General features: G+C 43.9%; 1 protein-coding gene across 2 annotated transcripts in view; it reads left to right on the top strand.

The window, feature by feature from the left end:
- Positions 1-11,851, top strand: part of phf5a (PHD finger protein 5A) — a 110,673-nt gene that overhangs the window by 395 nt on the left and 98,427 nt on the right. For both annotated transcript variants that reach the window (XR_013500412.1, XM_078237634.1), the window contains exon 2: positions 9,972-9,995. Coding sequence is in view for 1 of the 2 variants with exons in the window: in XM_078237634.1 (XP_078093760.1) it covers positions 9,972-9,995 (24 nt within the window). In the remaining variant the exon portion in view is untranslated. The remainder of the gene's footprint in view (positions 1-9,971; positions 9,996-11,851) is intronic.

Here is an 11,851-nt window from a genome sequence, read left to right as displayed (position 1 = left end):
GACAACAATTCCACCCAAGCCCTATCCCTCTAACCCCATCTACTTATCCTGCTAATCAGAGGCACTTCAGCAAGGCCAAACCACTTAACATGCACATCTTTGGAGCATCTACATTTTAGCTAGCTTTTGCCGTGCCCGTTGATGTCATTAGTGTCCAGAAATCTATCAATTTCTGTCTTGTCCATGCTCAGTGTTTGAGCTTCCGCAGCTTCTGGGATCGAGAATTCCAAAGATTCACCACCGTCTGTCTTAGAAATTTCTCCTTACTTCAGTTATACATAGTCTCAGAATAAGGGGCAGGCCATGTTCCCTGATTCTAGACTCAATAGCAGGGAAAATATCTTGTCTATATTCTAGCTCTAAAGTAGACAGGAAGTGGATGTACCTATAAGATTGAACTGCTGTTAATGTACAACTACATATTACATTTGTATATGTATTTGTGCTTTGGTTATAATCTTTCAAAGTTCTCTTGAATTAAGCGTACTTTGCTTTGTGCAAAGCTATGGTTTGGAAATGTTGAAGAGCTGGATGTTTTCCCATAAGTGACCAAACTGTGACCTCAGCTGCTCAGAGAAAAGCAACTCTGGAAAGCTACACCATCAGGAGTATCGGAAAATGTGCCAGGAGATAGAGAGTGGGAATCAGAGAGAATAGGGCTATATGTACATGAGTATTTAAAGTTGGCAGGACAAGTTAAGAAGGTTGCTAAAAGGATAAAAGGGATGCTTGGCTTTTTAAATCGAGGCAGAGTAAAGTAGTTGTACTAAACCTTTTTTATAAAACACTAGTTCAGCCCCGGCTGGAATATTGTTGCCAATTTTGGGCATCAAGCTTGAGGAAGGCCTCAATGAGATTTGCTACAATTACTAAAAGCTTAAGTGACAAAAAACAAGGCGGGGGGGGGGGGGGAAGAGGGAGGGAGGGGTAATTTATACAGTGAGATGCCATGTTCTGGAGAATACTGCCTTGAAAGGCCAGTGGAAGCAGATTCCATAGTAACAATGATAAGGAAGTTGGATAAATACTTTTAAATTTGCAGACTTTTGCGTTTGAGGTGAGAGGGGAGAGATACAAAAGGGTTCAGAGGGGCAATTTTTTCACACACAGGGTGGTGAGTGTCTGGAACAAGCTGCCAGAGGTAGTAGTTGAGGCGGGTACAATTTTGTCTTTTTAAAAAGTGTTTAGACAGTTACATGGGTAAAATGGGTATAGAGGGATATGGGCCAAATGCGGGCAATTGGGACTAGCTTAGCTTTAAAAAAAGGGGGCGGCATGGACAAGTTGGACCAAAGGGCCTGTTTCAATGCCGTAAACTCTGACTCTATGACCTCTGGGAAAAGTGCAGGGGAGCAAACTAATTGGCTGCCTCTTTCAAAGAAAAGGTGCAATGGGCTGAATGGCCAGCTTTTGCGCTATATCCTACATTAATTCCATCTAATCCCTGATTCTACGCAATTTGTCCTTGGGCTGTAACTTTTCACACACCTGTGTGTGAAAAAATTGCCCCTCTGAACCCTTTTGTATCTCTCCCCTCTCACCTCAAACGCAAAAGTCTGGCCACATATGTTAATTGCTTAGATGAGAGAATAGAGAGCTGGGTATCCAAACTTGTGGATGACACTAAGGTGGAATCTAGAGCTCGCTCCCCAGTAAAGCTGTGGCTGCAGGGACAATTAGGCCTTTCCAAGCTGAGATTGATAGATTTCTGTTGGATAACTGAAGGATAGGGAGCCAAGGCTGACAAACTAAATGGTGATCAGCCATGAGTAAATTAAACAGCAGAGCAGGCTCGAGGGGCTGAATGGCCCATTCTTGTTCTATTGTTCATGTTCTTGTGTTACTAATATGCAATATCAAATATACCAGTAAATGAATACTTCTGTGGGTCAAGAGCAACGTCTGAATCCTTAATCACTTTTTGGCTCCACTTATGTTCGTATTAAAGCCTCTGGGGCTATAGGCACATTGGCACTGTTATTGCAAGAGGATTTGAGTACAAGAGTAAAGATGTCTTGCTGTACCTTGGTGAGACTGCACCTGGAGTATTGTGTACAGTTTTGGTCTCCTTACCCGAGAAAAGATGTACTTGCCATTGAGGGAGAGTCACAAAGGTTCACCAGGCTGATCCCTGGAATGGGTGGGATTGTCCCAAGAGGAGAGATTGAGGAGAATGGGCCTGTATTTTCTGTTTAGAATGAGAGGTGATTGAAATGTACAATATTTTATAGGGCTCAACAAGGTGGGTTTAGGAAGGTGTTTCCCCAGGTTGGGATGGGGTCTAGAACCAGGGGACACAGTCACAGAACAGGTCAGCCATTTAGCACTGAGATGAGGAGTTTCTCCACTTGGGGTGGTGTATCATTGGAATTCTGCCCAGGGAACTGTATAGGCTCAGTCATTGAGTATCCTTTTAAATGTTAATGATATCAAGGGTGGCATGGTGGCACAGCGGTTAGCACTGCTGCCTCACAGCTCCACAGACCCGGGTTCGGGTGTGGCTTTGGGTGACTCTGTAGAGTTTGCACATTCTTCCCATGTCTGTATGGGTTTCCTCCGAGTGTTCCAGTTGCCTGCCACAGTCCAAAGATGTGCAGGTTAGGTGGATTGGCCGTGCTAAATAGTCCCTTAGTGTCCAAAGATGTGTAGGTTCGATGGATTGGCCACGTTAAACATGTGGGGGTTACAGGGATAGGACGGGGGAGAGGGAATTGGTAAGATAATCTGTCAGAGTCGGTGCAGACTTGGTGGGCAAATGGCCTTTTCTGCACTGTCGAATTCTATGATACGGAGATTGTTGGGGGAATTGTCCTGCCCCATCCGCCACGGGAATCTTGGTGGTGGGGGGGGCAGACCATGCGAAGGTCCGTTGACCTCGGGCTGGATTTTCTGGTTTTGGGGCGAGCGTGGCTGGAAAATCCTGCCCTGTGTATCAAAATGGTGGCCAGGATGTGGAGATGCCGGTGTTGGACTGGGGTGGGGCACAGTAAGAAGTCTCACAACACCAGGTTAAAATCCAACAGGTTTATTTGGAATCACGAGCTTTCGGAGCACTGCTGCTTCATCAGGTGACTCACCTGATGAAGGATTAGCACTCCAAATGCTCAAGATCAACCATGATCTAGTTGAATGGTGGAGCAGGCTCAAGGGGCTGAATGGCCTACCCCTATTTCCTCTGCTTCTATGAATACAAAATTAGCTATGAGACAGGAGGCAGAGAGTAATGGTGGATTTCACTTTCGTGGAATTTACAGTGGTGTCCTCCAGGGGTCACTATTAGAACAACTGCTCTTTTAGATACACATCAATGACCTGAACTTGGCTATAGAGGGAACCATTTCAAAGTCTGCAGATGACACAGAGCTTGGGAATGTTGTAAACCATGAGGAAGATAGTAGCAGGCTTCGAGAGGAAATGGGCAGGTGAAATTTAACACTGAACTAGTACATTTGGTTGGAATGATGAGAAACAAAACTGTCCAATTTTATACAGGGGAACAAAAATATCTGGGGGTGCACATACACAAATCTTGGTGACAGGACCAAATTCATAAGGTTAGTTAAAAAACTATCCTTGACTTTATTAATTAAGGCCGAGAGTACAAAAGCAAAGAAATAATGTAACGCCTTAGCTGTAGTATTGTATCAAACTCTGGGTGGTACACACACATTGCAAAAATGATTGGCACCAGGAGAAGCTGGGGGTATTCTCTTCAGAACAAGAGAAGTTCAAGGAGAATTAATGGCGGAGCCCAAAATCAGCAATTTTGATAGTAAATAATGATGTAACTATTTCCAGCATCAGAGGGGTGGATAATTAGAGGATATAAGTAATGGATAAAGAACTAGGGGCAACCTAGAAGAGTAGGAACAAATTGGATATCTCCTTCAAAGAGTATATGGAGTAAATGACTCATGCCATCACTAAGTGAAGCGAGTTGTCAGATCCCTGTCTCCTCCCCTTCCCCACTGAAAACAATGCACTTTTGTTGAATGTTCGCCTGCTTTCTCTTCACTACCATTATGCTTTATAAATAATGGCTCTTGTGTCCTGGCAGCTACGTAGTTCTGGCCGATTAATCGCACAAATAACTAAAAAAAGAATATGGGCCAGTCTGAGGCTGGAAGACTGGAGAGACGCACCCTTGGAAACTCTGTACTCGGATTCCTGACATTTTAACAGCATTGTCTAAACAAGGTCTGAGCAGCCCTTTGCTGCTTCATTGTCACTGCCTTTGCGTTTTCCTTGGGCTACACAGAACCTTAATCGGGTACTTCTGGGTTACGTGGAGAGGACAGTGGCTTTGATAGATTGTCCTGGTGCACCAGTTAGTACAGGAACTAAAACATATGGAGAAGAGAAAATGTGCCAGATGTATTTGCTTTGTGGAGCACAGAAGGAAATAATGAAAGGTGGTGTTTTGAGCCTACTGGTGTGAGAATTGAGACCATTGCTCTCTCATTTTCTATTTCAGGGATGTCTCGGGTTGTTGACTTTGGGCCACATTGTGGAGCTTCATAAGCTGCATACCATGTTTCAATCATTGGCCCAGACTTCTCCTGTGGACTTATGCCAATCAAACCTCAATTTTGTTTATTTTACCTATCCCTATTTGCCCTTGAGAAGATTTGAATTTCTACAGTCCATGTGGTGTAGGTACACCCGCAGTGTTGTTAGGGAAGGAGTGACAGGATTCTGACCCAGCGACATTGAAGGATATATTTCCAGGTCAGGATGGCGTGTGGCTTGGAGGGGGACTTCCAGGTGGTTGTATCCCCTTGTCCTTTTAGGTGGTAGAGGTTACGGGTTTGGAAGGTGCTGTTGAAGGAACCTTGGTGAGTTGCTGCAGTGCAACTTGTAGATTGCACACACGGTGGCCACTCTGAATGTTGCTTGCCACTTGTTACATGGAATAACCGTTGCGGGATCCAGTGCTTGCAGCTGTTTCTTCATATCACATAGAGTGAACCAAATTAGCTGAAGACTGGTATCTGTGATGCTGGCGACCTAGGAGGCTGAGATGGATCATCCACTTACACTGCTGGCATAAGATGGTAACAGATGCTTCAACTTTGTCTTTTGTACTGACGCTGGGTTCCACCATTATTCAGGAAGCAGAAGCTCATTGAGCCCCCACTTTGTCCTGTCAGTTCAATTAACCACCACTGTAAATGACTCTGACTACAGGGCTTTGACTTGATATGTTGGCTGTAGGATTGCTTAGCTCTGACGTTTTTGGGTATTCTTGGTGCTGCTACTGTCCTACACTCATTGAGCCAGGATTGGTCCTCTGGTGTAATGGCAGAGTGAGGGATATCATTGAGAACCTCAGTCAATGTAATATGGAGTAAATAACTCATGCCATCACTAAATGAAGCGAGTTGTCAGATCTCTGATTCCTCCCCATCCCCACTGAAAACAATGCACTTTTGCTGAATGTTCGCCTGCTTTCTCCTCACTACCGTTATGCTTTATAAGTAATGACACTTGTGTCCTGGCAGCTACGTGGTTCTGGCCGATTGATCATACAAATAATTTTAAAACAATATGGGCCAGTCTGGGGCTGGAAGACTGGAGAGACACACCCTTGGAAACTCTGTACTCGGATTCCTGACATTTTAACAGCATTGTCTAAACTGGGTCTGAACGACCAGTTCCACTGAGATCTATCTGGTGGATGCCGCACTTTTAACGTGAACCATAGCTTGGTTTCATGTAAATGCCAGTCTTAAGACTTTAACTCGGCACCCTTTGATCTGATTTATTATTGTCACATGTATTAGTATACAGTGAAAAGTGTTGTTTCTTGTGCGCTATACAGACAAAGCATACTGGACATAGAGAAGGAAAGGAGAGAGTGCAGAATGTTGTGTTCCAGTCAAAGCTGGCGTGTAAAGAAAGATCAACTTAGTGCAAGGTAGGTCCATTTAAAAGTCTGATGGCAGTAGGGAAGAAGCTGTTCTTGAGTCATTTGGTACGTGACCTCAGACTTTTGTATCTTTTCCCAACGGAAGAAGGTGGAAAAGAGAATGTCTGGGGTGCGTGGGGGTCCTTAATTATGCTGGATGCTTTTCCGAGGCAACGGGAAGCATAGACAGTCAGTAGATGGGAGGCTGGTTTGCGTGCTGGATTGGGCTACATTCATGACCTTTTGTTGTTTCTTGCAGTCTTGGGCAGAGCAGGAGCCATACCAAGCTGTGATACAACCAGAAAGAATGCTTTCTATGGTGCTGTTTATATATTTGGTGAATCGCTGCGAATATATCCCTTGCCATTCCTAATTTTCCACCACCTTTGCTGCAGCATATTTTAATTGGATTGCAGGAGAATATGGAGGAGTTTATCACTGGCATACCGGCCAGCTAAATTTACTTCACCAATCTCGCTGCTGCAGAAAAATCTGGGCCAGTGTTCCCATTAATTTGCAGAGGTGTCAATCGGTGAAGCTATCAGATATCAGCGTTCTGATTTAGATTTTCTACACCAGTACGGCAATGCTAAGAGCAGCAATGGAAATCCAAACAGGACCGACCAGTGAACAAGAAATAAAAGTGGAGATAGGCCACAGGCATCTTGGCATTTGGTTGAAAGTGACTGCATTGTGGGCACCTGTTCATTTATCAAAATGGGGCTCCTCCTTTTTGAAAGACTATTGATTAATAGCATAGGCGGTACCTTAACCCTGGAGTGCTTGAGTATCAAAGTCCACTCCTTGGCCAGGGCACTTTTAGAGAGTCCACAATCTTGCTGCAAGGAAGTGAAGAAATTCAGGGCAGCACGGTAGCACAGTGGTTAGCACTGCTGTCTCACAGCACCAGGGACCCGGGTTCGATTCCCGGCTTGGGTCACTGTCTGTGTGGAGTTTGCACGTTCTCCCCGTGTCTGCGTGGGTTTCCTCCGAGTGTTCTGGTTTCCTCCCACATTCTGAAGACACGCTGGTTAGGGTGCATTGACCCGAACGGGCGCCGGAATGTGACGACTAGGGGAATTTCACAGTAACTTCATTGCAGTGTTAATGTAAGCCTTACTTGTGACTAATAAATAAACTTTACTTTAAACTTTAAAAATTCAGGAGAAAATCTGATAAATACTTGAAGGGAAAACAAGGAGCAGAGGAGTGGGGTTAATTGGATAAGCAGGCGCAGGCATGATGGGCCGAACGGCCTCCGTGTTGTGTCATTCCGTGATTGGTTGAGTCATTGCTGCCTTCGCTATTTTCTTGGGATGCAATGTACCTTGAATTTGTCCTTCTGGGTTCTGATGGTGAGCAGGGTGGCATTGGCAGACTGTCCTGCTGAACCATTTGAAACACTAAGTCTAAAACCATGTAGAAAGGAGACAATAAATGGAGATGCATTCTTCCTCCGGTTTCTCTCTCGCTGGCAAGTGAAGAATTTCCCATTAACATCTTTTCCTATCAGCAATAATTTTCATCCCATATAGCAGTCTGTTCCCACAGGCATTTAGTCCCCTTCCCTTCAAACCTTTAAGCCATTCTTAAATGTTGGCAAAGCCATGCCTGCTGTTTCGATGAAGTAGACTGTTTTGAAATCCTTTTTGTTTTAAATATTTCTCCCATACTCTATCCTAAATCTCCTGCATTTAATCGTGTAGTTGTCGCCTTCCTCTAGACCCCCTAAATCATGCCTTTTATAAACTGCATTTTGGAAAGCTTTCCCAAGGCACAATCCGTCAAAATTGGATGCCGAGCCAAATATAATAAGAGTAACTAACAGCTCTGTGGAAGAGCTGGATTTTAAGGAGAGTTTGCAGAATGATCAAGGTTTTCAGGGATAGGGTTTCGGAACGCAAGTCATAGACAGCTGAAAACACAGCTGCCAACTTTAAAGGTGGGTGGGGGGGGCGGTCTATCAGATGCAAAAGAGTTTTGGGAATTATAGGGCTGCAGGAGGTAATAGAGGGGCATGGTTATGGTGAGATTTAATTATTGGAAACCGTTCTACCTCCACTATCTGAACCCATCATAATTTGATACAGGCATTTAAAAGTACTCATCAATCTCCTCTGTTCAAATGAAATCAACCTCCATTTTATGGTCTTTCTTTGTATTTTGTATATGCCAGGCAGCAGCCTAATGGATCTGCACTTGCTTCTCATGCCTCATTCAGTGTGAAGCCCAACACTGCAAACAGTGCTCTAGTTGAATAAAGCTGTGCCTTGCCACTGCTATACAACCTACTTGTAACCGTAATCTAGAACAAACTGGGTTTGTCTTCAGGGAGCTGAGAGTATAATTGATGTGTCTATATCCTAACTGCAATATGCAGACAGCTGTGTGTTTATGATGGTCAGATGATGAGTTGCAGAATTCTTGAGGAGAATGTGTAGTCAGTGTGGCTTTGTCAGGGGCAGATCACATCTAACAGATTTGGTTGAATTTTTCAAAAAAGGTGATTGGGTCCCTTGCTGTTTGCAATGTACATTAATGATCTAATGAAAGGTGTGAACAGTAAGTTTGCAGATAACATGAGAATTGTGGTGTGGCAAATAGCGAGGAGGAAAGCCTTAGATTACAGGGTGATATAGACGGGCTGGTCAGAACCCTGAAAAGTGTGAGGTGATGCATTTTGGAGGTCTAACAACGATGAATACACATTGAACGATAGGATGCCAGGAACTACAGAGAATATAGAGGAACCCTGGGGTTCATGTCCAGAGGTCCCTGAAGGCAGCAGGGCAGGTAGCTAAGATGATTAAGAAGGCATATGGGATATTTTCTTTATTAGCTGAGTATAAAAGCAGGGTGGTTTTGATGGAGCTGTATAAAATGTTTAATAGGCCACATCTAGAATATTGTGTGCAGTTCTGGTTGCCATACAATAGGAAGGATGTGATTGCACTAGAGATTCACCAGGATGTTGCCTGGGCTGGAGCGTTTCAGGTATGCAGAGAGGCTGGTTAGACTGTGGCTGTTTTCTTCAGAGCAGAGAAGGCCAAGGGGAGGCCTGATCAAGGTGTACAAAATTATGAGGGACATAGATGGGAAGGATCTTTTCCCCTTCGTAGAGGGGTTAATAATCAAGGGCCATTGATTTAAGGTAAGAAGGCAGGAGATTTAAAGGGATTTGAGGAAAACCTTTACACCCAGAGGGTGGTGGGAATCTGGAACTCACTGCCTAAAAGGGTGATAAAGGGGGGAACCCTCCCAACATTTAAGAAGCATTCAGATGAACACTTGAGGCATCATAGCACACAAGGCTGCAGACCGAGTGCTGGAAAATGGGGTTAGTATAGATCGGTGCTTGATGAGCAGCACAATGGGCCGAAGGACCTCTTTTAGTGCTGTAAAACTCTATGACTCTGTTGGACTATAGTCCGTCTGAGTTACAAAATTTTCAGGCTGTAACTTTGGGACAGTGTTAAGGCACCAGAAGGTAACTATTGTTTTTGCTGAAAGCTCAGCCAGTGGCTTGGTTCCAAACCCTCGTCCCCACCCCACTCAAGGCCATTTGAGCTTTTTGCTGAAACTCAGATTCCAATTTCTTTGCTTTCCCTAAGCTTCATTATCATCAGTACTGTTCTGAACTCGCTGCCAGGATATTGGAATGGCAGTCCTAGATACATCACCCTGTCTGAACCTTTAACTTTGTTCTTTTTCTCTTGGGTCTATTTAGTTATGCAGTTGAGCATGACACCGAGTATGACAAAAGTTCATATCACGTGCTATGTTACCTGTAGATCACTGATTTAAAGAGAGATAAGGTGAAAATAGAGCTCCCCACCTCGGGAAAATCTTTTGCAGTTCACTATTTGTATCATCAAGTGGAAATAATACTTTATCATCCCCTCTTCAGCCGCCCAAAGCACCCTGAGTTGCCTGGCTGAACTTGTGCCCTTTAAAAATGCCCCTGATGCTAACACCACTTCTCTCTTGCCAAAAAAGAATACAGTTATTTGCAAAGTATCAATCCTCATCTGACTTCAATTCTCTTTTTTTCTTTATTTTGCAGCTATTGGGCGATTGTGTGAGAAATGTAAGTACTGTTGTGTCTTGATTATTTTTGTAACCATCTCTTTTTGCAGTCTGTTACTTCTCTGCGAATTTTCTCCTAATTAGAAGAGTTGGCAACTAGGTCACTGGATCTTTATGGTTCTAATGAGTGTTTCTCAAACTGCAATGGAGGACAAAGTGCTGATTAAAGCACAACGCACAGCTTCTCGTTCAAGGTTCCTGATCTGGCATAAACCTACCGGGGAGTTTATGACAGCCTTCGGTGACCCAACTCTTTAAGCTAACTGTTCAGTCTGTTTTTAAAATGTGGGATTTTACTGCACATCAAAGGGAAGAAAAAGAACCAGCCTAATGAAGTCTCACTATAGGAAAATATATGCTATACTCACTTTGAATGTGGCAAAAGTCTGTGGGGTGTGGGAAGGTTTCCAACGTGTCCTGAGGGAATGAAATGTGCTGATGTGTTGCTTTTTAATGAATGGCTTGAATTTTACAATCGAAGAAACACTTAGACACTCTCAAATACATAGTGTATTTAATTATCTCTCAAACTTCCCCTTGTCATACAAGAGTTCCAGCTTTCAGAAATAAATGACAGAAAGCTTTGAACATTGTGACAGTTCTCGGTGTCCCATTGTTTCAGTCTCCAGCTGCACTATCCTTTGTCTCTGCTGCCTGGTGTTTTTTTTAAACTACGCGTCCGTAACCCTGTCATCCCTTGCCAGCTGTTTGCCTTGTGTTTCGTTCTTTGCGATCCTGTCAGTGACTTGGGGTTCTTGTGTTTAAGGCCATTGCATTGCCCAATTTTCCGAACTCAAAGCCAACCACTTTGTGTAATTTGATTCTCTGCTCCTGTCCCTTATAGGCTCACACCCACCTCCCACCCCCACCTCCCCCTCCCCCACCACCAGCACCTTCCTCCTCCTCACTATAGTAAGAGAGAGTTGATATAAAGAAAGATAGAGATGGCAAAACCAAAAGAATTGTAAAAATGCACAAACAGCAAAGAAACAGTTACAGGAAGAGATTCACTACCATGACTACCTCCACCATATAACCTGCGTCAGTTGTGATCTCTTCCCTACATATGAACATAAAAAGCAGGAGAGGGAGTAGGCCACTCGGCCCCTCGAGCCTGCTCCACCATTCAATAAGATCATGGCTGATCTGATTATAACTTCAACCCCACGTTCCCGCTGACCCCTGATAATCTTTCACCCCCTTGTTAATCAGGAATCCATCTTGCTCTGCCTTGAAAATATTCAAAGTCTCTGCTTCCACTGCCTTTGGAGGAAAAACGTTTCAGAGATTCACAATCCTCAGAGAAAAAAATTCTCTTTATCTCGGCCTTAAATGAGAGACCCCTTATTTTCAAAGAGTGACACCTTGTTCTAGATTCTCCAACAAGAGGAAACATCCTCTCCACGTCCACCCTGTTGATACCTCTCAGGATCTAAAAGATTTCAATCAAGTCACCTCTTACTCTTCTAAACTCTCCTGAACACAAATCTAAACTCTCCAACCTTTCTGCATAAGACAACCCACCATTCCTGGTATTAGTCTGGTAAACCTTCTCTGAACGCAGCTACTTCATGCATATTACTGTCTAAAACTTTCTATCTTTTCTCCGTGTTCTACTTACTAGTTTCTTGAGTTATAAATTCCAATTAATCCACAGCTTTAGTGCCTATACCCTATTACCACTTTCACTCTGTCTGTCTGCCTCTCCTTCCATTTCCTTCTGGTACTGCTTTCTGTTGTCCCATTATTTTGGTTTTGCAGTTTCTATCTTTGTGAAATATGTGGGTGGCTCAGTGGTTAGCACTGCTGCCTCACAGCGCCAGGGACCCGGGTTCAATTCCTGGCTTGGGTCACTGT

The sequence above is a fragment of the Mustelus asterias genome, chromosome 21 (assembly GCF_964213995.1).
Source record: "Mustelus asterias chromosome 21, sMusAst1.hap1.1, whole genome shotgun sequence".
NCBI classification, from domain to species: domain Eukaryota; kingdom Metazoa; phylum Chordata; class Chondrichthyes; order Carcharhiniformes; family Triakidae; genus Mustelus; species Mustelus asterias.
The sequence above is the reverse complement of the archived record's forward strand: the minus strand, read 5'-3'. Positions and strand labels throughout refer to the sequence as shown.